The 26,262-nt window shown below is 46.2% G+C and overlaps 1 protein-coding gene across 1 annotated transcript; it reads left to right on the top strand.

Annotated features, from left to right (window-relative positions):
- Positions 1–7,473: 7,473 nt before the first annotated feature.
- On the top strand, positions 7,474–8,496 carry LOC144773847 (2-oxoglutarate receptor 1-like). Its single transcript, XM_078658939.1, has one exon. It carries the CDS (start codon positions 7,474–7,476, stop codon positions 8,494–8,496), a length of 1,023 nt encoding a protein of 340 aa, XP_078515065.1.
- The last annotated feature ends 17,766 nt before the right edge of the window (positions 8,497–26,262 follow it).

Below are 26,262 nucleotides of genomic sequence, written 5' to 3'. Positions count from 1 at the left end.
ACGCTCCTGATTGGAGGGGATTTTAATAGCACAATGTGCGACGACCTAGACCGCAGTCCCAAGCGCAGCTCTCATCGGTCCCGCTCGGACCTGTCCCACTTCACGCATGCCATGGGACTGGAAGATATCTGGCGCCTCCATTACCCGACTACACCGTATTTCACACGCTACTCAAATGCACATAATAGCATGTCCCGAATTGATTATTTATTCTGTCCCACCGCTGATCTTGGCTTCTTCGTTCGCCCGAAGGGTCTGCCACGGGGCATATCTGATCACTCCCCTCTCAGTGTGGACTTGACCGATCACCTCCAGTATACGCGAGGTCCTATCGTTATTAACCCCTGGATCATGCAGATCCCTGATATTAAGGACAGCCTTCTGGAACGCACTGAATTTTACTTCTTGGAAAACGTCGGCTAGGTGGGATCGGCGGTAACACTTTGGGAGGCGTATCTGGCGGCTGTGAAGGGTGAGGCGTTGACACTAAAAACGGGTTACTTGCGTAAACATAATGAGCGGATCCTCCAGGCAGAATCGGACCTCATCCACCTCGAGATGGTACATAACACCGGCCCCACCGATGACACTGCGCACCGCCTCCGCACTCAACAGTTGGCGTATAAAGCTCTAACTCAGGAAAAAGCACAGGCCCGATTGCTTCACACGCGCCACCGAGTGTATGAGTTTGGGGACACTGCCGGTAAAATGCTTGCGTGGCTGGAACGGCGGGATCAGGGATCTAGGTGGGTGCCCTCCATTCTTAAGCCGGACGGCTCCACGGTTGTGGACCCACAAGACATTGCGGAGGCCTTTGCCGATCACTTAGAGCACGTTTACACCGCTGGTCCCTGTTATACGTCAGAGGAGTCTAGGCAACTCCTGGCCGAGATGCGTCTCCCGATCATATCAGACGCGGATCGAGCTGCCCTGGACGCTGACATCACGGCGGAGGAGCTCACCACGGCACTCTTCGCCGCCAACTCTGGCTAAGCTATGGGCCCGCATGGAGTCCCCATCGAATTCCTTAAGGGCATGGCCATAGAAATCGTCCCACATCTGCGAAATATGTTCATGGAAAGCCGCGACAATGGTAGACTCCCTCTTGCTCAGCGGCTAGCCTCCATCGCGGTGATCCTGAAGCCGACTAAACCACCCACTGATTGCGGCTCTTATCGACCTATATCCCTGATCAGTGCTGAGGCAAAGGTCCTAGCCAAATTGCTGGCTAACCGTCTTCTCCTGGTGCTTCCATCCTTAATACACGACGATCAATCCGGTTTTCTTCCGGGTCGTAATACGGCATTAAATCTGCGAAGGGTTAATAACGTCATGAGTCGCCAATCCATTATCCAACAGGACGCGGCCATCTTATCCCTTGACGCCACGATGGCGTTTGACTCGATTGAATGGCCGTACCTCTTCGAGGTTCTGGCTCGTTTCGGCTTCGGACCCCACTTTATTAGCTGGATGAGACTCCTATATACGGACCTCTTCGCCCAAGTCAGGGTCAACGACCACACATCCCGACAGTTTTGCCTCCACAGAGGTACCAGACAGGGTTTCCCCTTGTCCCCGCTGCTCTTCGCCCTCACCCTCGAGCCCCTCGCCCACTGGGTCCGCACGGATGTCTCTATCAGAGGTCTCCAATGGAATGACGATGTTACGGACAAGATATCCCTCTATGCTGATGACATCCTGCTGTATATATCTTCCCCCCGGTCCTCCATTAACAGTTTGTTCCATGTCCTCACCAACTTTGGGAAAAACTCGGGCTATTCGATCAATTGGACTGAATCTACACTATATATGTTACATGGCCCCCCTCCCCGGATACCCCGAGGGTTTTCCATCGCGATGGCCACGGACGGTTTCAAATACCTCGGTATCTATGTCACACCTGACTTGAAGATCTTTCACGAACATAATCTGTTGGGCCCCCTGCGCAGGCTTCATAGCAACGTCACCCATTGGCACTCCCTCCCGCTCTCCCTTCCGGGTAGGGCGGCGCTGTTCAAAATGCTGGCGCTCCCGCGCTTCCTGTATGTCCTGCAGAACTGTCCCTTCTTGATCCCAGACTCCTATTTCCGAATGGTGGAGAGCGAACTCCGTCTCTTACTATGGGATGGAAAAGCCGCTCGGATTGCCCTGTGTAAACTTTTCCAGGGCTGGTACGATGGCGGCATTGCCCTACCCAATCTCCGCCTCTACTATTGGGCGTCGCAATTGGTGGCTGTTAATCACTGGATACATGGCTCGCCGCTCAATCCGGCCTTCCTCCTCGACAAAAGCCAAACAGGACGTGAAGGATATCTAGGGGCCCTTTACAGTAAACCCACTAAAGGTAGATATGTTGGTCCCATGGCCCACACGGTTGCACTGTGGCATAGAGCCAACAAGTGTTTGGGTTGGGCGGACACGCTCACTAAAGCTGCCCCCCTGTGGTCATCGCAGCGCCTAGGCTCCCTCTGTTTCTTCCAGGGATTTGACAAGTGGGACGTGATAGGGATTTCGGAGGTGGGGGACCTTGTTCAAAAGGGTGCCATCTTGTCTTTTAGCGCTCTCCAGACTAAATATTCCCTTGCATCCACAGAATTCTTTCGATACCTACAAATCACACACACCATCCTGACCGCCATTCCTGACCTCTCCTCCATTCCGATTGTCTCCCCCCTGGAGGACAGATTACTAGCTGAACCCCTCCCCGAGAAGGCCATCTGCTACACCTATCGAAAACTATGTAATAATCTTCCCAACTCCTTCCAGGTGCTGCGGACCAAATGGGAAGCGGAATTGGGCCCATTAGGTGAGGAGGACTGGCGTTCGGCCCTAATGTCCCCTAGACAATCAGCTATCTGCCACAGGCTCTGATTGATACAACTGAAGATTTTGCATAGGGCATACATGTCCGCTCCCACCCTGGCAAAACTTGGGCGACGCCCGATCCGCTGTGCCTGCGAGGCTGTGGTTTACCTGGCACCTTTTTTCATATATTGTGGGACTGCCCGAGGGTGCAACAGTTTTGGAGTAGCATTGTCAGAAAAATGAGTGACTCCTTAGGTAAGCCACTCTCACCATTGCCTAGGCCTTGTATTCTCGATATCTGGGGAGCCAATGACCTTAATGATCAGGAACTACACTGGGCAGCACTGGGTTTTCTGTTGGCTAAACGTTCCATTGCAATGAAGTGGGGTTCCCAGGACAGGCCGCTGCTGGTGGGTTGGGTGGCCGAGATGGACAGATGCATGATAGCAGAAAAGACAGTGTATAAGGTTCGGGGCTGCCCCAGCGTTTGGGACAAGAAGTGGGGTCATTGGAATGCCTATAGAGGTGAGCTCTGTGACTCTCCTACGGCAGAATTAGCTATGTTACGTAGTGGACCCGTGGGTCGGGTCCTGTGCTAATTTGTGATATGTCTGAATTGGGTATTGATTCCTGTATACTGCACTAACTGTGACTCTTATTTGACTCTGCTTTTCTTTTTCATTCTATACTTATGTTCTAAAACCGCCTTTTTTTTTGTTTTAAAAAAAACACAAGAAAATGACAATCAGTTAACTCGCATTTCGTACGTTCACGTTCCTGGTCATAGCATTATATCCTATCACTTACTCGCCGCCGAGCCCCTCGGATGTCGGCACGAAGGCCGTGTACCATTCGATTTTCTTGCAAATGTCACATGCTGCCGGCCTCAGGGTTGTAGGCAACAATAAGCTGTGTATGCTATGCCAACTGCAATAAAAATTGTGTTAAAAAAAAAATGGTCAGTTCCTGAACCAAGAACTACCTTTTTGCCAAATTTCATGAAATTACGGTCAGCAGTTCGGGCAGTCGCCTTGGCTAATATTTCCTATGCAAATTAACATGGAGAAAGCACTTTTAGGGACCCCCTTTTTTCTCATCCCCCACTTGACTAATCACCCCCAAACTTTCAGGCTAGGAGCTGACCTGGATAGACTTTTTTTTGAGTTTTCGCGAAGATTCATCAAACGACACCAAAGTTATTAGCAAATCAAAAAATGCTTTTCCTATGGAAACTAGGTTCTAAATATAACTACCTACTGGCGACCATCAGTAGGTGAGATATATTTGTATATTTATATATTCACCAAAGAGAGAGGGTCCTTCCAGGATTGAGCCCGTGGTCAGGTGGTGCCCTGTGCCGGTAGAACAAAAACCGGACCTCGTAATCCAAGTAATTATGAAATAAAGCGCACTCTCAAAAATCCTTGTGCAGTAAACAGAAAAGCTCTTTATTCCTCAAACTTTACGCTTTTTGACAAATTAATGTCTTGCTTATTCGATGAGCCATACGGAAGTACATGCATAAATAACCAAAAACATAGACATAAGACTTATGGTACATAGCATTCACAATAGTCAGTGTGGGGAGCTTCCATTTTGTAATGTACATTGTTTACGTAACTTCGTTCATTAAAACAGCACATTATGTGACTTGTAGTCAACGTGACAATAAAGATTTACATTTCAAAGACAAGCCGGGCAATTAATATCCTAGAGCCCTGTTTTCTGACCAGTGTCTGATGTCAAGTACATGGTACCTACAAACGTCTATGTTTATTAGGATGATAATTGAAAAAGCATCTACAAGACGGCGATGAGGTCAATATTATCGCAAGTGGCGTAAAACACCATGACTTTGTTGACCCATATAGTAGAAATAACAGGTGCAACGACAATTAAGTATACATTGGACCAAAATTGAGTAACATATCAGAAACAATACTGGCCTAAATCAATAATATCGCCAATTGGTCTAGTTGCCTAGAAAAGGTAAATCATAAAAATTTAAAATTTGTCCAACAAGGCTGCATATGTTATTGATTCAAGAACGTACAGACATGCCTAGACCAAGTGAAAATTAATTCGCCAAGTGGCTACTGTTAGTCCAGTCCTATTAAGCAATGGTTTAAAACAAATGTGTAAACAGCAACTACCGAAATTCAAAGGTGAATGAAACCATAGAAAAATTTAAATAAATTGTAATTAAAATGTCTCTTATCTTGATCTCAGTGCAAACCCAAGCCCAGGGAAGAAAAAGGTAGGTAGCCCGTGCGGTATCCATACTGTGCGGTGGATCCCTTCCTTTCCTCCTGTGAGAAGGGCAAGACAAAAGAAAAGTAAATCTCATGTTCATAACTACATCTCATACACAAGTAATTCTTGCATGATGAATATAAACACTTAAACAGTTATCAAATAAGAAGGAGAGAACAAAAAATAATAGCACGTGGAGACTATAATGGCACATATCAATCAGTCCTCATGTAAATGTGTTGCTAATTCTTCTTCCAGGTTATGGCCCCAGGGAATCTAGTTTCTAGCTCCAGTAACTATTTAGATTCTTTTTTCCTTATTGCTAATTCCCTGTTGCCACCTCTGTTACCCAAGTGTATCTGCTCTGTGGCCTATACATAACTTTAAATAAGGTCATGAACAAATATAGATATTTCACTTAAGGTTGATTTTTTAAAATACATTTATAAAAAAAAATCACTTTCATTTAATTTAATATATTTAAATAATTGAAATATTTAATGCACAATTAAGTTGATGGTTCTATAGCATTTTTGTTTTGATATACAATTAAAATAAATATTTTAAATTACTGTATATTTATGTGACATAAACATATTTGTGTTTTTTAAAAACTTAATAAACTTCATTGATTTTCTCTATTGATTTATCATTGGAAGATTTCCTTTCCCACTACGGAGATCTCCGCCTATGTATGAAAAGTTACTAGTGGTAATTTGAAGCATGCCTGTAACATAAAGTCTGGACACAGGTATGCTGTTTCTTCTTGAGTTTATTCCACCAAGAATCCCATCCATCAACCAACAGGTATTCACATAAACTGCTCAGGTTTACTTACAAAAAGCCTTCATAGAATGCAATGACACTGGTCTATGACACATACAACATTCTGTAAATGACATATTACAGTTCCATAACTAGTACAGCACATAGTGAGGAAATGGCAGTACAAGACACAATTTTACACTCGTAAATTAGGCCTCTTCCCCTGAACTCAAGGGGTTGACACAAGTAAGTCAACAGTTTGTAGTAAATTTACACTTGGAAATCATGACTAACCAAAAGTATTAAATTTACTGCAAAATGTAAGAGTAAATGTACATGCGTAGATTTAATCACATGTACATTTAGCTTTGTGAATTGCCATCATTGTTGCTATAGACTCTTTCCAATCCTTCCTTTGTTTGCTGAAAATATGTATGTTCTAAATCTTCTGCCACATCTGCGTAATCTGCTGGATGACTGTGCTGTAAAAAAAACTGCAGAAGCTGTTACTGTGCATCCAAAACAAAGATGCTGGACGTCTACTTCTTAAAACATTGTTTCATATAACCCTGGCCTTTTAAACCCTTCACAGGCATCCCTTTACCACACGGATTTCCTTTAAGGCACACTTTACTATAGTGCAATCAAAGCTTTTCTGCAACACAATTTTCAAACATTGCATTGTAGGAGGGGCCTCAGATAAGGAGGGACACTTCTGCTGACTATTGTAAGGCACTAGGCTCCCTTTCATTACAAACCACCAAACTCTAGAACCTCCTTTAAACCAAACACAAAAGCTCTCTACTCTCCTCAAGTTCTGAAACGCAATAAGGACGTGTCTGCTCCCCCTCCTCCATGAAGCCCACGCTGCAACCAGAGGGACTAATGCCTTGCCTATAGGAGAAGATCTTTAAAAACTGCTACACCGTCACACAGTGCAAATTGATCCTACACAAAACAGAATAATTCCAAAACAACAAGTTGAAGTTATATATTCTATAGCTAGTACTAACCTATCAACCGTATAATTTTCAGTGTTACTGGCATGTCAATGCACAGCTTCAAGTCTGCAGTAACATTACAGGAGCAGCCCATTGGCCTCCAAGCACAACACCCAATGCTACACCACATAATCGAAAACATTTGCCCATATTATACTAAACATGCACATAATATTGTCTTTGGCAAAGTGGACAAGGATCAAGGACAGGATAGTAAAATATATTTCAATATAATTCAAAGCAATGGTGTACAGGTTTACTGGTCCAGAACTTTATTTATGCAAACATCAATAGATGTTCTTGCTTTGAAGTCCATCACCCCAGAAAATTGCCTTCAGGGTCAGGGTCTATAAATTGATCCATTAATTTTACTGAAAAGGCTTATGCAGGAGTGAAGCTCCAGTTTTAATTTTTTTTAAATTGTTATATTCTGTTTAATTATTACAAATCCCTGAGTGTTTTCAAAGAATATTACTATTTTTCTGTGAATGAACATTTGGTTATTGAATGGTTGAATGTGATATTGTTATTGCTGAAAATCTTTCATGAAGACTGCTTATATATTATGATACCACAAACTATCTTTGTGGTCCTTACTAGTATCAGTGACCCTTACTTCTTTACTTTGTTTCTTTAAAGTTCTCAGAAGATGGCGAGCACCCAGTTGCCCGAAGACTGGCAGAACCTCACCACTGTGCCAAGGAGCATGCAGGATGCTGAAAACTGTTCCACTACAGATGACTTTCTGACAAAGTACTACCTTCCCACTTTATATGGGATCATCTTCTTAGTAGGCTTTCCGGGGAACTTTATCGCCATTGGTGTGTATCTTTTCAAGATGAGACCTTGGAGAAGCAGCCTCATAATCATGCTGAACTTGGCCATCACAGATCTTCTGTACTTGACAAGCCTTCCCTTCCTGATCTACTACTATGCGAACGAGATGAGTTGGGAATTTGGAAACTTCATGTGCAAATTTATCCGCTTCAGTTTCAACTTCAACCTCTATGCCAGCATCCTCTTCCTCACCTGCTTCAGTGTGTTCCGCTACTTTGCCATTGTTCATCCCATGAGATACCACCACATTCATAAAAAGAAGTGGGCTGTTGTTGCTTGTGTGGGGGTGTGGGTGGTAGCCCTGGTAGCTGTGCTTCCAATAGTCCTTGTGATCGAATCCACAGAGAGGGAAGGACTTGCCATCTGTCTGGACTTTGCAAGCTCTGTCAGGCTGGAGACAGTCCAGTGGTATAACTGGCTCCTGACAGCACTCGTCTTTTTCCTGCCTTTGGTTGTCGTGACTTTTTGTTACACAAGGATCATTTGCAGTTTGGCTTATGGACCTTATACAAATGATGCATTCAAGAAGAAGGCTCGCAGACTAGTGGCCATCCTCCTTGTTGTGTTCTATTTGTGCTTCCTGCCTTTCCACATTCTCAGGATTGCTCGCATCAAAACACAAGTGCACCCAGTGAGCTGTGACGTCAAAAAACACATTAACTCTGCATACATAATCTCTAGACCGATAGCAGTTCTAAATACATTTGGCAATTTACTACTTTATGTTGCAGTCGGAGACAATTTCCAGCAGGCAATCTTGTCTGTGTGCGGGTGCAAGCAAATTACCTATGTAGAGCAGACAGTGAGTAATACAGATGCAGTAACTACATCATAGTTATATTTTGGCTGAGAGGACAGTGTTTATCTTTTTAATTTTTTTTAAATCGAAATATGTATATGTTTGTTAATATTGACTTTGGCAACCTGTATTTATTGTACACCTCTTTTGGGAAAAATAACTTCGTTTTTTTTGTTTTTTGTTTTATGAGTGACATAGGGATTTATTATAAGTATTTTTATTTAGGGTGCTTTCACACAAACCGTGAAGGTCATATATATTGCTTGATTTAGAAGTTTAGCTGTCCAGGTTGACACAAAAGGATTTTAACCAAAATCAGAAAAACACAATGTGTTTAATTTGTCTGTGGGAGTTAAGATCTGCCCAGTAATTTCTCAGTTTGGCATGTTTAACACATATCTTGTTCCACATTTTCTCTCATACAATTTAGTTGATGCCAAGAGCATCTTAGTTCTACACTATAAATATATTACCATCCTCACCAACTGAGTCATTTAGAACCTGCCAGACCTTCCACTAGTGTGTGGTTCTCGAAAGTCAGTCCTGGAATTCCAGATCCATGCCAGATTTTTAAGATATCCACATTTCTCTAAATGGGGATATGCCAAAAATCTGGCATGGATCGGCCCTCCAGGACTAACTTTGGAGAAACCTGTAATAGCCCATCAGGTTAGGATAGGATTTTGAACCTTGCTTCTGTGTTGGAGGGGCACCCACCAAACTAAGAGATCCTCACCAGGCAGTCAAGGATAGTTGTGTCCTCAATGTAACCACTGGGGCGGCATCTCAATGATTGTACTAAACTTTTCTAAGCAGATTTCATTTCGTTGCACTGGCTCAACAAAGGCTTTTATTTTCAAGAAACAAGCTTCAAAAACAAAGGTTGATTAAGGTCAGAGGTCCTGATCTGCCAAACTGTAAATGATCCCCTATGACGTAAGTTGGAAAAAACCTAGCAATTCTAAAAAGATATTGGGGATGCTCATGTGCAATCAAATTGACTAAGATTTGTTTATGAGCATCTTTAAGAATCACAGTACATCCAGGAGGTGGGGATTTTATGGCTATTTCAAGCCATATAGGTTAAATGGAGTCATACACATTTTACAGTGCACTTTTTTTCATTGAATTATGCATATTTAATGTCATATAGATTAAGCAATTTGGTGAATCAAGTGCTAAATTCTAGGATTAGAGCCCAGATCACCAATGCTGACACTGGACCACAGCATCAGTGTGATAAGCTGCAACGTTGTAAGCAGGGGAGGGGTAGTAGCTGATAAAACTACCTTATATTGAATAAGCCATTATCATTCATCTTATATGCTGCTATATTAGTTAGCACTGACATAAAGGCCCTGATTATGAGTTGGGAGGAGTGGGATTCGCGTGTGGAATTCTACTCTGCTGGCATATAAATTGCCAATTGTTCCTGTACACGGATTTGCCCATTGAGGAAACACCTAATCGATTTTACCAGCTGGAAAATCCAGCAAGGAAAATTGCATTGGGAAATTTTGCATTGCAGCTTGGACCAGTTGTCCACAACCCGACACTCAACTAAGTAATTGGTGCTCCTCCCTGCCATTCAACACTTTCCCCTACCATCCCCCGTCCTCTATTCCCTTCTTACCCTGCATTCAAAGTACTTTTTGCAGAACTTTAAAACCTGCTCAGGGAATGTGGTAAATGTTTGCCTTAACCCTCTGGAATCAGGAACACCATGCAATAATTCTCCAATCTGTGGGGTCTACCTCATATTTGCAGAAATTCTATGCCTAGATCTTAGACAAAATTCCAGGCCACCTGGAATTCCTATATAGAATTCCTCAAAAAGGCAGAATTACGAAAGGCGTGGCTACGAGGGCGAAAATGGCGGACGTAGCTTCCTAGAGCTCCCGCCGGCCCGTCACTAATTCTTACATTTATCCTGACCCCGAACCTACCTTTGGCCACACAGCGACTTCTGCGGCAGTGGTAGACAAGGTGCACCCTCCGGTGCCACGTTTGGGATCCCTGGTCCCTGGCCGGAGTGATCGGCGGCGGCGGCACCCCCTGGGCCTACCTGCCGCGTGGAGAGCCGGGGCCTCAATTTTGAGCCGGTCCCGGCCGGGGGCTCTGACCGTTGGCCGGCTTGCTCGCCGGCGGGCCCCGTGTTCCGGTGGATGGTCGGCGGACGGCGGCCGGGGAGAGGGCAGCGGAGCTTCCTGCCGCCTGGGGTGCACAGACGCTGTTCAGGGCTGTGAGGAATCGACCCTCGTGGCGGGCTCCACAGACTGGGGAACCAGTCGGGTCCCCCTGGGCTGCCAGCGGCCATTGCTGAATCGGAGCTGCGGCGGACCATCGGCGCGGGGTGGGGCGCGCTCCGCCCGACGGCCTGAGTGTGTGGCCCCCTGCAGTGTGGCCCCCAGGCACGAAGAGACCCGTGACCCCGGGAGCAGTGTGGTGCCTGCGCCATCCTGGGGAGTGCTTTGCTGCTGGATTTACTGGAGGAGTCCGGGGCCTGCCTCGCACTTGCTGTGCTGGAACCCAGATAAGGGCCGGGGCTGCCCGGAGAAACGGCGTTGCCTGGTCGCCCTGTGATTGGGGGCCCTGCTGTGCCCGTCCTGGCTCACGGATATCGGCGGGTGCCCGGGCCTGGAATTTCGAGACCCCGTGAAGGTGAGGAGTCGGATCTAGCGCTACAATTCTTGTTGGGGCGGGGGTGCCCTGCCGGAGGTCCGGTGCCCGGAGCTTTGCTGTGGCCCTGACCCGAGTGAAGACGGGAGCATCTGCTCGCTGGGTGCCTGGACATTAGAGGTGTTCGGTAGTGACGGTCCGGTGTGGCGTAGCGCCCTGCGGGCCTCCCGGCCTTGGCTGCGGTGGGCTTAGGCCCTCCGGGTGGACTCTGACTTTGAACTGCAGTGAGTAGAAGGTCTGCCGCAGGCACGGGGCAGCCCGCCCAAACTATCCTGACCATGACCAGAGGCGGGGGCGGCACTGGTTCCACCAAGCAAGGACCGATTGACAAATTTACTGGACCCAGCGGGGGGTCCGAGGCCTCCGGGGGCGGCCTGGGCACGGGACCCGATAACGCGGCCCTGATGGCCGCCATCACACAATCCAGGGACATGCTAGACGCTAAGATTGGCGCAGTGGGAGCTGATGTCATGCTACTACGACAGGATCTCCGCAACGCAGTTGCTCGCATCGCAGAGACCGAGACCAGGATCACGGGAGTGGAAGGTGATGTAGGCACCCTAAAACAGAAAGTGGCAGAGATGGACAGGATCCAAAAGGGGCTGGTGCTCCGCGTCGAGGATGCAGAAGGGCGAGCGTGCAGGAATAACCTGCGCTTCGTGGACTTTCCGGAGGACTGCGAGAAGGGGCCCATGGATGCGTTCCTAACACGGTGGCTGGAGAGCTGGCTTCCCCCGGACGTCCTGTCGCGCTGCTTTGTGGTGGAGCGCGCACAAAGAGCCCTGATGCAGAAACCGCCGGTGGGAGAACGGCCTCGTCCGGTCATAGCTAAAATCCTGAACTTCCACGATAGAGACACTATACTCCGGGAAGCGAGGATCAAAGAGACTCTGCTGTTTGACAATCACAATATTATGATCTTCCCAGACTATACCAAGCAGGTGCAGCAGCAGCGCCGTTCCTTCCTGGAGGCAAAGGCCAAACTGCGTGGTCTGAAGATCCAATATTCATTGCTGTACCCGGCCCGCCTTCGCGTCGTCTTTCAATTCAAGACCCACTTCTTTGATACCCCGGAGGCGGTGTTTGGGTGGACGGACGAGACGATCAGGCTCCGACCGAACGCCCAGCCGGGCTTGGGCTCTGGACCATCGCGTGGATCGTCGCAGGAGAGGGGCGACTCTGTTGTCAGGGGTAAAAGACACAGGAAATCTCGGTCACGAAGACGCTCCCGGTCCCGGAGCGGCCTCCCGGATGGGACGCAGCCCGACACCGATCAATCCGGGAAAGAGAATTGAATACCATGGGAATTCAACCTTCCTTACTTAACCCTTCTCCACTGTTGGACTCTGCGGAGGGCCCGGTGCGGCTGCTCCATCGGTCTAGCGGATGGCATCTGGTGTAGTGAGACCTGGAACTTGGTTTGGATCAAGGGGAGCAATACTGGCGGTGCCTGACTGCCTCGCTCTACTCGAGTTCCGGAAAAACTGTGGTACAATGGGGTTCGGGGTACTGACCTGTAGGGCGGCCTAGTCCTCCCACGTCAGGGGGGTGGCCCTGAGGGAAGGTCCCGTTAGTTGGGGGGAGTAGCGGGGATCCATTGGTATGGTTGGCTTTGGGCGCTCTGTTTTGGGCCCGAAGCTCCCCATGCCGCGACAGGTACTTCAGTGTTTCATGAGGTATAGGGGTGGGGGGTGGGGAACGGGTGTTGGGCAGTTGAGGGAGCAGTGTTGGCGGGAAGAGACGGGGGGTGGGGGGTGTTTTGAAAGGGGTGCGCGTGATTTCTGCTGCATTGACGTACATAGTGATGGGTGCCTGGGCTGGGTCCTGGGGTCCTCAGAGACTTTTCCATCGAGACTATGGTTGATATCCCGAGGCAGGAACTCGCTGGTGATTCTATGCGAATCTTAAGTTGGAATTTCAGGGGGATGTTGGACAAAATTAAGCGTGGGGCAGTCTTGCGCTGGGGTAAGAGGGACTCAGCTAATGTCATGCTATTACAAGAGACGCATATGTTGGGGACAAAGGCACTGAGCTTGCAGCGATTTGGCTACCATCAGGTATTTCATGCAGGGTTTTCCAGGGGCTCGAGGGGGGTGGCCATTCTTATTCATCGGAGGCTGTCATATACCCACGAGCGTCACTGGCTTGATCCCCAGGGACGGTATGTGTTTGTTAAGGGTATGGTCGGTACGGAGCCAGTGGTGTTTGGCAGTGTGTATGCCCCCCCTCCTCTACAATGGTCCCTGGCAGAGCGACTGTTTGAATTGTGGACCGAGATCCCAGACTCCTTGGCCGCGATAGGTGGCGACTGGAACGATGTTGTGGATGTGTGCCTGGACCAAAAGAGGTCGCAGGGGAACGTGGCGGCGACCTCCCCTACACGGTTAAAAGCGATGATTGACGGGTTGGGCTGGGTGGATGCCTGGAGACACTTGCATGCCAGGACGCGTGAGTACACGTATGTGTCTGCTGTGCATGGCTCCTTCTCACGGCTGGACTGCGTGTTTGTACCAGGAGCCTTTCTTGACAGAGTGAAGCAGGCCGCAATTCAGCCTCGGGGGCTATCTGACCACTCCCCTGTCGTGATACAGATTGAATTGCGCAAGACGCGCCAGCCATTCCGGTGGCGGATGTCCTCGTGGCATCTCCAGCAGGCAGATTATACACAACATATGCGCAGCGCGATTGCCCACTACTGGCAGGAGAACCTGGCGGAGGGGGTAGATGGAGTGACGGTCTGGGAAGCCATGAAGCCCACGCTGAGAGGCATTGACATTGCATGGTGTGCTGCTGCCCGTCGGAGTCGCCGAGAGGCCACTGTCGCGGCTGCGGCTCGGGTGGGGGTGTTGGAGAGACGGTGTCAGGGGGACGGTGACGGAGTAGCGATACGACTGCTCCTGCAGGCGCAGCAATCCTACGCCTCGGTCTTAATGGACGAGGCTAGACAAGCTTGGCTGGCCACACAGAGCAGGGTTTACCAGTGGGGCGACAAGTCCTGCACCATGCTCCATAGGCTGTGTCAACAAACTCTGCAGCCGATTACTCTACCGGGCCTCACGGACGGGGAGGGGACTGCCATAACGGACCCTGCGACCCTTGCGGCGAGCTTTGCCGGCTACTATGCGGAGCAATATGCTCCTCGGGACAGTCTCCCACCGGATGCGATTGACAAGTTCATCGCTGACCTTCCCCCCGTGCGATATCGGACGATGCCAGGAAAGCCCTAGACCTTCCCTTAACGGCGGAGGAACTGGGAGATGCGCTGGGGCAACTCAACACAGGTAAGGCGCCCGGACCGAGCGGATTCCCCAGTGAATTCTACAAGAAATTCCACCTGCAGCTAGGACCGCACTATAGGCGGGCGTTGGAGGCAGCGCGGGAACGTGGTAGCTTGCCGGTGGACTGGCGTCAGGCCGAAATTGTAGTTTTCCAGAAGCCGGGCAGGCCTCCCGACCGACACGAGTCGTATCGCCCCATATCTTTACTCAACTTTGAAGCCAAATTATTGGCCAAAGCGTTGGCGAACCGCCTTCTCCCATATGTAGCAGACTTGGTTCACCCGGATCAGGCGGGCTTCATGCCGCATAGGGCGACACGACACAACATCAGACGCGTGCAAGCGGCAGTGGACGCTGTGGGGGCGACTGGAGAACGGGCGGCGCTACTGCTGGCAGACATTGACAGGGCGTTCGACTCAGTCAGCTGGACATACCTCTTCGCCCTTTTGCCGCGCCTCAACCTGGGTCCGGTATTTGTTTCATATGTTAGGCTGTTATACACAGACATCACTGCCTCGGTGCGTATCTCAGGAGCGATTTCGGAGAGATTCCCGGTTGCTAGGGGGACTGACAGGGATGCCCCCTATCCCCTTACCTCTTTGCACTGGCCATGGAACCGCTGGCCGCGTGGGTGCGCATCGATGCACAGCTTCGTGGCTTCGTGTGGGGGGCGGGACTCTCGGACAGAATCGCGCTATACGCGGACGATGTCCTTTTCTTTATGACCAACCTTAACCGCTCTGGCCCTCGAATATTGGAAATAATGCGTATCTTTGGAGACGTATCGGGACTCTTCCTCAACCCGCGCAAATCGACCCTGTGGGTACTGGGCGGAGAGTCGGAAACATACCCCTGGGCTTTGGCCCTACAGGTGGCGGTCGGTGGTCTAAAATATCTGGGAGTCTTCCTGTCTGAGTCTGCCGCAATTGCATGGGAGCGCAACGTGCTGCCGGTGTGGGACAAAGTCCAATCGGACGTCAAAACCTGGTCTCGTATGCCTCTCAATATCTATGGCAGGTCCGCAATTTTTAAAATGGTCGCCCTCCCAAGACTCCTGTACCAACTGCAGAATCATCCACACAGGATCGACCCACAGTGGTTACGTCGAGTAAATTCAGTACTGGGTCGCTTTCTGTGGGTGGGGGGTGCTTCCAGAGTGGCGCTGCGGACTTGCTTCGTATCCACGTACTGTGGAGGTCTTGCTACATCGGACATTCTGTCCTACTATCAGGCCTCCCACTTGTTGGTTCTGAACGAGTGGTGGTACGGCGATCACAGCGACCCGGCATACGCACTGGAACACTTCCTAATGGGGGATGCCACGCTACATACGCTGTTGTACTCGGCCGGGCGGCGGAAGAAATTGCCGCAGGTCACTCAGGTGGTCTTCACGATCTGGAGACAGGTGCTGCACCGCATGGGCTGGTGGGGTCGGCTGACAGCGGAAACCCCACTATGGAACAATGGACATCTCCCCGCACTGGCCTCGCTGCCGGGGTTTGGTGGCTGGGACTCCATTGGGATCTCGTCACTTGGCCATGTTCTTACTGGGACTACCCTCAAATCCTTTCAAGTCCTCAGCTCCGAATTTGACATGCCCAAGACCCAATTCTTTAAATATCTACAACTTCGTCATGCTATTGCACCGAGTCTGGTGGGGCTGGACCGGCTCCCTGAATTTAGCCCTGTGGAAGCTAAGCTTTTCATGGGAGATCTGGGGGATAAGAAAGTCTCCAAAATATACCAAACGCTTGTCACTCATTGCTCCTCTTCCCTCCTGTCGTTGAAAGCCTCCTGGGAGACGGATGTTGGCCCTTTGGATGAGGATGACTGGAGGGAGGCCCTGGAGTCCCCCCGTGGGGCTGCAATAGCTGTGCGACTCCGGTTTATACAGTTCAAATACCTGCATAGGGCCTATTACACCAGAGAGAGACTGTGGAAGGCTGGCCTCATTGCTACCCCAGAATGCCTGCGCTGTGGGACTGAGAGAGGCACGCTGCTGCATACTGTGTGGTCATGTGTGGGTCTGACCCGATTCTGGAATGGGGTATGGAATTGCTTGTCAGAGGTACTGGGGTGGGACCTTCCTCGTACGCCAAGATTGGGTCTTCTGCATGTCCTGGAGCAAGTAGGTGGTAACATCTACAAGCGTCACCTCCTGCTGTTGGGCCTAGTTGTAGCTAAGCGGGATCTGGCATGGAAGAGCGACCGCGCCCCCCCACTTGGCGCCTGGAGGGCGGGCTTAGACTTTCTTATGGGGCGAGAATTGCCAGTATTTGAGGCCAGGGGTTGCCCCCGGAAACACTACAAGATCTGGAAGCGGTGGGCGGAATACAGGGGGTTGACCTTGGAGCCCCCCATTGACTTAGATGATGGACTGCCTGCCGATGGTGACCTCGGGGTCTAGGAGGGTACAGGATGCCTATTGTGCTCTAACTGTATACTGCAGCTGATAGTGAACACGTGCACTGGGCTAGGGTGGGATAAGGGGTGGGTAGCGGGGGGTGTTGGGGTTGTTGGCGGGGTGAGGGAGTGTGGGAGGGGGGCGATTTAAGCGTTTAGGCTGTGCATGCATTCCGCTATATGTTGACCACTGACAGTGTCCTACTGATTATGGAGAACTGTACATATGCTATGCCTCAACATTTAATAAACGCAGTTGTGAAAAAAAAGGCAGAATTACAAGATCCACAGTAACTCCAAGGATCCTCTGCATTTCAACCAGACACTTTACCTGTCATGGGGAAACTCCAGGGAGAAGTGAGGAAATTCGGGAGAACTGGGTGCAGTATTCCTAAGTGCGGTATTCCTAACTCGTCATGATTTTTCCTTTCTGAAGAAACTTCAGGGTACACTCTGGGGGTGGGCGATACTGGCCTGATGCTCAGACGCTCGTTATTAGGCCATAAAGGGGTGATGTAGAACAGACCTCTGGAACTTAAGGCCAGTGAGTTAAAACTTGTAGAATGATCCCAATAATGCAGTAATAGAAGGAGGCAATGGAACTTAGGAACAATGAACTATAATGTATGACTATCTCCAAAGAAAACTCATATGTTTTAATGAAACCTATACCTTCGAACTTCAACGTTGTAGTATTATATGTAGACTCCCCAGGATATGGTGGCATGGATTAGCAAATTTAGCAGCACAAATATGGAAATTTAGCAGCACAAATATGGAAATTTAGCTACATTTTTGCGTCACTTTATTTTACTCATAATCATTCATTTTCAGCCCGAAATCAATGCAAACTGTTTTAGCAGAGTATTCCACTTTGAAATAGGCATGTTTAAAGTGTCTGCAGCTCTACTGAATCACAGTTCGAGTCCTAACCTCATGGGAGGGAGCTGTATTTCTCCCAGGGAATTTCTAGTACCCATGTGTGCACCCTTCTCAAAGCAAATCGAAGAGGTACTGTATGAGCATCAGAAGTGTACGCTTAAGCTTTCAACACACACAAGAAATAGTACCACACAGCCATCAGCAGTGCAAGATTCCCTTAGACAAATACATGCACCCACAAACACAAAGTGTTGTCAATGTGTATTGGTGAGTTTTCATCATTCGTGGGTGCTGTCTGTGTTGGTCTCTATGTGACCATGGAAGCCAGTACGTCTTACTCTGTCTGTACATGTATGTGTCCTTCTACATGCATGTCCTCTACAGAAGTAAAACCTATTGAATTTGACATTACTTGTTAAGGCCTGGCAGTACCGGTTCTTAAGGACATCCAGTGATTTCTAACCAGCCCTATTGGGCCCTCAGAGGTGCATGCGCGCCACTCTGCCCCGCCATACCTATCCATAAAGGGGAGTCTGACATGTGCCCGAGTCTTTGTGATTCAAAGAAACATTCAGAGATTAGAGATGCTCTATAAAGACTGCGGAGGGTGGGAAGCTGCAGGGAAGGGCTACAAAGTAAAGTTGTAAACAAATAAAACATACTACGCCCTTCTCATAAAATTATTTTTAACTGCTGCCGCCTACAGAAATTCTAGAAGAAGCATTGTACTCCTAACTTTCAAACATTATATAACACGTCCTTAGGTAACAATATGGCTGGGTTTGTATTTTGTTTCTTGTTTTGAATTGTCTAAGTGGCAGAAATTGAGAGAGAGAGACCCTGATTGGCTAGGGCCCAGGAAGCCTCACGGCATCTACTCCCAGGGCTTCTGGAGCGTAATCTGGCCTCTGATTCCTTTTTTCCTACTGTCTGGGTGGCAGAAAATCGAGAGGCTGCTTGACCGGTACCCATGGAATGCCTTGTCACCACTGCCCTCATGACTATAATGGTGCAACCAGGATTAATAATCTTTGATATTTGCATTCCTGGCAGTGTTATTTTGATTACAAATCAGTGAGTCAGGAGGCTTTCATAGGGCAACTTTGCAGTGTGAGTTACTCTAATTCTATTTAGGTTAAGGAAGAAAGGTCAAGTGTTTTAATATAATGCTTAACTCTGATAGTTATTATGTTTCAAAGCACTCATGTTTGGCAGGTGTGGGAATGTGGGCATACGGGACATAACGATTGGGTCCAGGAAGGGAATGTTTGCTTTCGGTTTCCAAAGTCAACAAATTGCATATGTTACTACATCTCTCTTAGTTCATGACTTGAGAAAGTCTCACTATCACATTGAATTTCACGGGCAGTTTTATAAAAATCGCATAATCCGGGAGGGTATGTATATGGTTATGACAATAAAGACAGTAAGCAAACTACGATACTTAAAGAACAGCATACTTCCGCTGCAGGATTGATCTATTGGGAACAAGGGTATGCCCCGGTCAGGTAGCTGATTAGGGGCAGGTTTTGGGCTGGCTGAGCTACAGTCATTCATCCTGAAACGGTCCCTGAGCTGCACTTCCCCAGCCAATGTACCAGTAACACTAAATTATACAAAAAGGTGTCAGATGGAATGCTTGAATTAATCTTAGTCACTGGTAATTATTCGGGCCGAATCCCCATCTGTTGTTATTTTGCACATCATGCCACATCAGTTTGGACCCAGCTTTATGCAAACCATTCTTGACCCTGCTCCAAACAATGGGAACAGTCCAACCCAAACTACCAAGCCAGGTCCTCCCTGTACCAGGAGCACAGGCAACCCTGGACTGGGTTTGCTCTACTTAGGGCTCATAACCCAGGTATAGCTTGGGTGCAGTGACATAGAGTGCATGGGACCAACATCTGGCCATACCCATCCTACTTAGGAAGACACAGTAAAGCCTACAAAAAGTGACGGATGGAATGCTTGAATTAATGTCAGCCACTGGTAATTACTCAGGCCATATAACAACCCATCATTATTTTGCACACTGTGCCACCTCAATCATTTCGTTTTTGAGGAACTAATCAATACAACTGGTGAGTGATATTTATTCCCATTCCCTTGTTCTTTGGGTATAGGCAGAGACATCAGGGAACAAGTCAGAGGGAGTGGGGATTTGCAACATCTACTTTAGGTCACTTCAGGCATCTGGACAAGAAGATGTGGGTAATGTGATATAATCTTTCCCATCAATAATTTGTTTTCACTGGGGAGGACTTGATTAAAAGATTAATTCTGGATGTAGACTTTATGAGGCGTTGGTATTAAGGAATGTATTAATGTTCTGCAAGTTCTGGTAAAAACTAAAGCCTCATTCAGAGATGGACAGTTTTAAACACCATTTCTAGTGTGCTACGGTCTCAGTCCTTGACAGGGCAGGTTCCACCTGTGAAGTACAGATTTGGTCAACATGATGACAATCCCTAAACCCCTTGGTAGAGCTTAAACATTATAGAGCTTTCCGCCCGAGATAAGAATAAGCCCCATGATCCATAATTATACAGCAAATATTGTAGCCACAGAACCCCATAAATCAACTTACCCCCCCCATTGCCTATTTATGTATCAACATTCTCTTCAAGAAAAATAAACTGAACACACTAATTCCAATCAGTGCACAATGTTACCTGCTGTTAGATGTAATTAACTATTTCAAGGTGACAATCCCAAAATGAACATTTAATATACAAAAATATGTAATGGGTTACCTGTGTAATATGGATGACTGTGTAATCTGAACCTATATTGGCATTGAGGGGTTCTGGTGACATTTATAACCTCCCCCCATATTGGAATCAACTACCCTCCCACCTATGGAGTGCACAGACCACCTTCACTTCAGAAACCTTCTCAAAACTGAGCTTTTTAGATACTACTGCTGCTTGCCTAGGGTTCACTGTGGCGCTGAGACTGCCCTTTGGGGTGATTCATGTGCATTATAAATTATAATAACATAACATAACAAGGGCAAAAGCCGAGTAGCATATTCATGTCACATGAACCCATAGATAGAAATATTGGACCAAATTACACATGTTACTCATTGGGTAGTTTTCTATATTACATGATATATTAAATAATTTAAGTACTCTTTAAAAAATATTTGATCTTTTTTTTTTATTGCTTGACTGAGACTGCTGATATCTGTCAATTTTGTGAGAAATGTGTGTTTTTGAAGGGCAGAATGTGCTAGTATTTCAAATGAGTTCTATGTAACAATATGTATTTTTATAAGTCAAATAAACAACATGTATTCTAAAATGTGCTCTTCTTTTGCAGTGTATTGAAATTATAAGATATGTTTAACGAGGCAAATACAAAGAAAGAATATAAAGTGCAATCTGGGCCAAAGTAACTTTTTGCTGAGAGGGTCTGCGGTTACAATGTTTATTTCCACACATTGGGGACGATTCATTGGTAAATGATTACATCAAGGGTACACCTGCAATGGCGAGCTTATCAGGTGTGCTGTTTAATGCTCTGAAAGCAGCACTATCATTGTAAAACTTATATATATATATATATTCAGTATATTAAAGACACTAAGGACTTTTTGAAGAAGATTGCAGATATCACCTGGGACTCTAATTATCTGCTAATAGTATTGGACATTACCAGCTTATATACCTGTATTGAACATCAACATGGTTTGACTGCAGTCCAATACTATTTAGACCAACGTTCATTACGTTTTGCACAACACAATATGATGAATTTGGAATTTGTGGAGTTCTGTCTCACGAACAACATATTCTTGTTCGAGGACCGATTTTTCAGACAGGTGTCTGGGCCAGCTATGGCCACCTGCTTCGCTTCCAGCTATGCTAACTTGTTCATTGGCTGGTGTGAGGAGCAGGTGCCCAGATGCTGTGAAGTGGGACAGGACAGTGGCAAGGTCATACAATGGCATCGTTACATCGATGACCTATTCATTGTGTGGCAGGGTACAATGGATACGGCCCAAAGATACATTGAAGATCTCAACATTAACCACTAAAACCTGCACTTCTCGAGTACCATTAGTCCAGTGGAAATGGACTATTTGGACCTAAGTGTGTTTGTTGATAGTTGCCAACTCCACACGGCACTTTTCCGCAAACCGACCGCTGGCAATTCCACTCTTTTTGCCAGCAGTAATCATCTACCCAAATTGGTCCATAGCATACCCTAAGGTGAACTTCTCAGACTACGAAGAAACAGTTCAAGAGAACAAGATTTTGAGGCGGCTGCCTCAGAATGTATAGCCAGATTCAGTATGAGAGGTTATGAGAAGGGGGCTCTGGAACAGACACTCAAGAGAGTCAAAAAAATCCCCAGGAAGGAACTTCTGATAGACAAATCAAAGAAGAGAAATACTGATAACGAAGGGAAATTTCGAATTATTACCCCGTATTCCGCTGAGGCAAACATTTAAAAAGAATGCTAACAAAGAACTGGCATATTCTCCTAACTGATAATGTAATTAAAGATGACTTACCTCAATATCCACAGGTTACTTTTAGTAAAGCTAGGTCCCTAAAGGATATGCTAGTGAAAAGTAATCTTGAGAAACCCTTGCCTAGAACGAGTACTCTAAAAGAGATGAAAGGATTTTACCCGTGCAGTCGGTGTAAAGCCGGTGCTGGCAGTAGAAGGGTCCTCACTTATACTCTACTAGATACAGGAAGAATAATGGAGGTTCAAAAGTTCATCACATGTAATACACCATTTGCAGTCTATTGTTTGGTCTGCCCATGTGGCTTACACTACATAGGTAGTACCATTCATCAGCTCAAGATCAGAATCCTAGAGCATTTGCGGGCCATCGATAAGGCAGATCCTGCCTACCCGGTCACCCGGCATTTTGCGGAATTCCATAATAAGGATAGGAAAAGACTGCAATACTTTGGATTGGACTATATTCCTGTAAATATTAGAGGAGGGGACCGACTACGGAAACTACGACGATTGGAGTCGAGATTTATTATCGACTTATCGACGAAATTCCCTAAGGGTCTAAACAGTGGGGAGGAGTTGACAGTCCATTTGGGGAAATAGTTCTGTAATGTCAGGTTTAGCTTCTTGTTCACTATATACTGAGTATTATCTGCTCTGCTTGAATGCCTTAATAAGTTGTAGTGAGTCTATGAGATGAATAGACAGCTGTAGGTGCTATATGAAAATTTGTGCGTGCTATATGCAATCTGATCAATTAATTGGTTTTGAATTATGATTCGAGTTTCGCAATATGATTGTAGCCTTTCGATGAGGGACTTAAGCCGATCCATGGAGTAATTTAGTGTAATGATACACATGTATGAATCGCTATACCCTTTGTAATTATATGTGGCCAGTGTTATGCCGATTTATGGCTGAATAACGCTATCGTTCAAACTTGCAGCGGTATGCTTATTGTGATATACACTTCAAGATGGCGCCCATAAATCACTAGGGGGTTTAAGTCCCTTCTTGATTGCTACTAAATTATGAAACTTTATTATCCTGTCACAAACACGGTGTCATGAACACCGACGAAGGCTTACAGACGAAACGCGTTTGTTCGCTTTGAATATTAAAGAAGCCTGTTAAAATGCCCCCTCCAGAGTGCAGTTTTTCTTCCTGATTATGAAGAATTTGAGCGTTATTTGACTCATATAAAACTGGAGAAATTCGCCAGTTATAGTTAGTTGAGCTAACTATAATTCGCGCCCCCGCAATGCACTGCTGATGACGTCACATATTACATCATTCATGGTATGGTCAGTGACATCACTGATGACACCACTGATGACATCACTGATGACATCACTGATTACATCATCCAGTGAATGTGTGTTTCTATAAAATGTAAATATGTGTTTTTTTAAATATATATATATATATATTCACTGTCATGAGTGATGTCACTGACCATGTCATGAGTGATGTAATATGTGACGTCATCAGCAGTGCATTGCGGGCGCGCGAGTTATAGTTAGCTCAACTAACTATAACTGGCGAATTTCAATAGCTCTGTATGAGTGAAATGTCCAGCTAACTATAACATGTGTGAAACCTATGGTTTTTTCAGGGAATTTCGAAGGTTTTTTAAATGCTAATTCCTAACTATAACATGTGTGAAACCTATGGTTTTTTCAGTAAATTTGCAAGGTTTTTTAAATGCTAATTCCTAACTATAACATGCCTAAAAACCTATGTTTTTTTCAGTCTATATATATATATATATATATATATATATATATATATATATATATATATATGCACTGGAAAACTAAACACCCACTTCCCTTACAAAGAAATGGAAAGTTTGCATCTCTGCAGCCTCTCTTATCTTTCACCTTATTCATCTTAAGCTCAATCAAAACAACATCCACAAATACGCACACCTACTTGCTACCTTTCTTGGCTGAGTTTATCAATTATTCTTCTTTAATTCAAATTCAAAGTGCAGGCCCTTTATTCAGCCTTCTTGGTAACTACTACCCGTGAATAGCAGTGGCTAATTTGCACACTTCCGTCCTTTCTTGCATCTTTTTTTTTACCACACACTGGGGCAGATTTACAAGCCCCTTGCACCACTTTTGTGTCATTTTTCCCATGGGCTTGTAAATCTACCCAACTGTGTGTACTTTATGCACTAGCTTTCTTCCTTAGATGTGGTACTCGTTTCTCTTGCTCCCACTGCGGAATCTAACACCCTCTCTGTGTAATGAGCTGGAAATCCAAAGATCAAATTCACTGACAATGCAGTGGGCAGTTTGCGTCTCTCCAGCCTTTCTTATTTTCACGTTTTTCATCTTCCACTCAATCAACACATCATCCACACATACACACATCTACTTGCTGCATTCCTTACCTGTGATTATCAACTATTCTTCTATTTTATATTCATATTCAAAGTGCACGTCCTTTATCAAGACTTTTTGTTGTAACTGCTTTTCCAGGAATTCTGCTCCTACACAGAACTGTGCATAAAGACTTAGGACCTCAGTGAATTACGGTGTACCAAAACCCACCTTACTACACAAACCCCCTACCAGAATAGCAATCAGTGACTCATTGGTTCTTCGTCCTATAGCAAAAACACCAAAGACTAGTCAACCCAGAACATGCGACTTAGTTTACCTCAAGTAAAGTGGATAACAAAAGCACTCTTTCGTTATAGTCTTACACCAGTCCAAAACAAGGAGTAAATAAAGACACGTGCAAGTTTGAAATTTTTATTTCTAATGCCGTAATCTCATGCACAGTACCTTAGATAATACAACCAAACATATTATCAGAAACAAGTTTGTCAGCATTGTTACTATTCCATAAAATACAGAGGGAAAAAGCATCCTATAATGCCAAAGGTAAACAAATTTAAAATATACCTACATTTCACTCTCCCTACCTAGCTGGTTAGTTTATAACTACAGAAGGTCTCATATGATTACATGGGCAGACCCATACCTCTGGTACTCAGCAGTAGTGGATCACATTGAGTTCTGCACAAACTGTCAGGATACGAATGTTCTCCAACTGTGTGTTTTTATGCCTCCATAATGCATTATTAAATGCGCCAGTATCAGAGGTGGCCACAGCTGCATATGTGTTATCGCTCGAACGTGCGAGGATCATTCTGAATAACAGACACAGTATTCAAGATAACCTTGATGTTCCATGCTCTCACTATACACACTAAACTAGCGAGGCAGACTACAAATGTAGTATACCAAATTATTCTCATGTAAAGCAAAATACTCAGCCTTCTCTAAACAATATCACAAGTGCGTGTCGTGTGCAAAGCAGAGCAGGAAAGGAAAAATGGTGTTTAAGCTTCTAATAAACCCATGCTAACTTAACACGGTGTGAGTGCAAGGCTCAGCCCATGACACCCTCCCTCGATCGAAGCACGTGATATAAACGTGGGCGAATTTGGAACGCAGAGCCCAAGCCTGAAAAGCAGAGTCAAGTTAAAATGTGCAAAAAAAATTATTCGCTGTTTGATAGAAAACAGTAGCTAAATAATAAAGAATAGGTAGAAAAATCAAAGAGTCTTAATCCAACAGTGTATAAGCACAGTATGTAGCAACAGCCTCCAACAGGAAGTCATCTGAAAACATTTCAGGCATCCAATTCAGTAGTGAGAATGAACATACATGTTCCTCAACAACCGGAGCCTCTATCACCATCGGAGGAAAACTCGAGTCATCTTCAATGTAACTGCGTGCCAAGAACTCAAGCGCTGCTGCAAAAACATTCCAACTTCCCAATATTCCATGTATCGCTGCTAAGGCCAAAATCCCGCCGCCAGAACTGAGCAAGTCATGAACCACTAAGGGGCTCATCAGCTGGTCATAATCCGCGTTGGGAGACACCGTACAGCAGAGCCACAAATCCAGGGCCCAGTCGAAATCGCAGCTCAGGCAATGGAAGACACGTTGAACGCATGTGAAAAAGGAGAATTAAAACGATAATCCATATGCTGCACTCAATGTAGCCAGAGTCAGCACTCCGTAATAACTAAGCATTCGGTTGCAGACCAGTAACA

The sequence above is a fragment of the Lissotriton helveticus genome, chromosome 8 (genome assembly GCF_964261635.1).
Source record: "Lissotriton helveticus chromosome 8, aLisHel1.1, whole genome shotgun sequence".
Classification (NCBI taxonomy): Eukaryota; Metazoa; Chordata; class Amphibia; order Caudata; family Salamandridae; genus Lissotriton; species Lissotriton helveticus.
The sequence above is the reverse complement of the archived record's forward strand: the minus strand, read 5'-3'. Positions and strand labels throughout refer to the sequence as shown.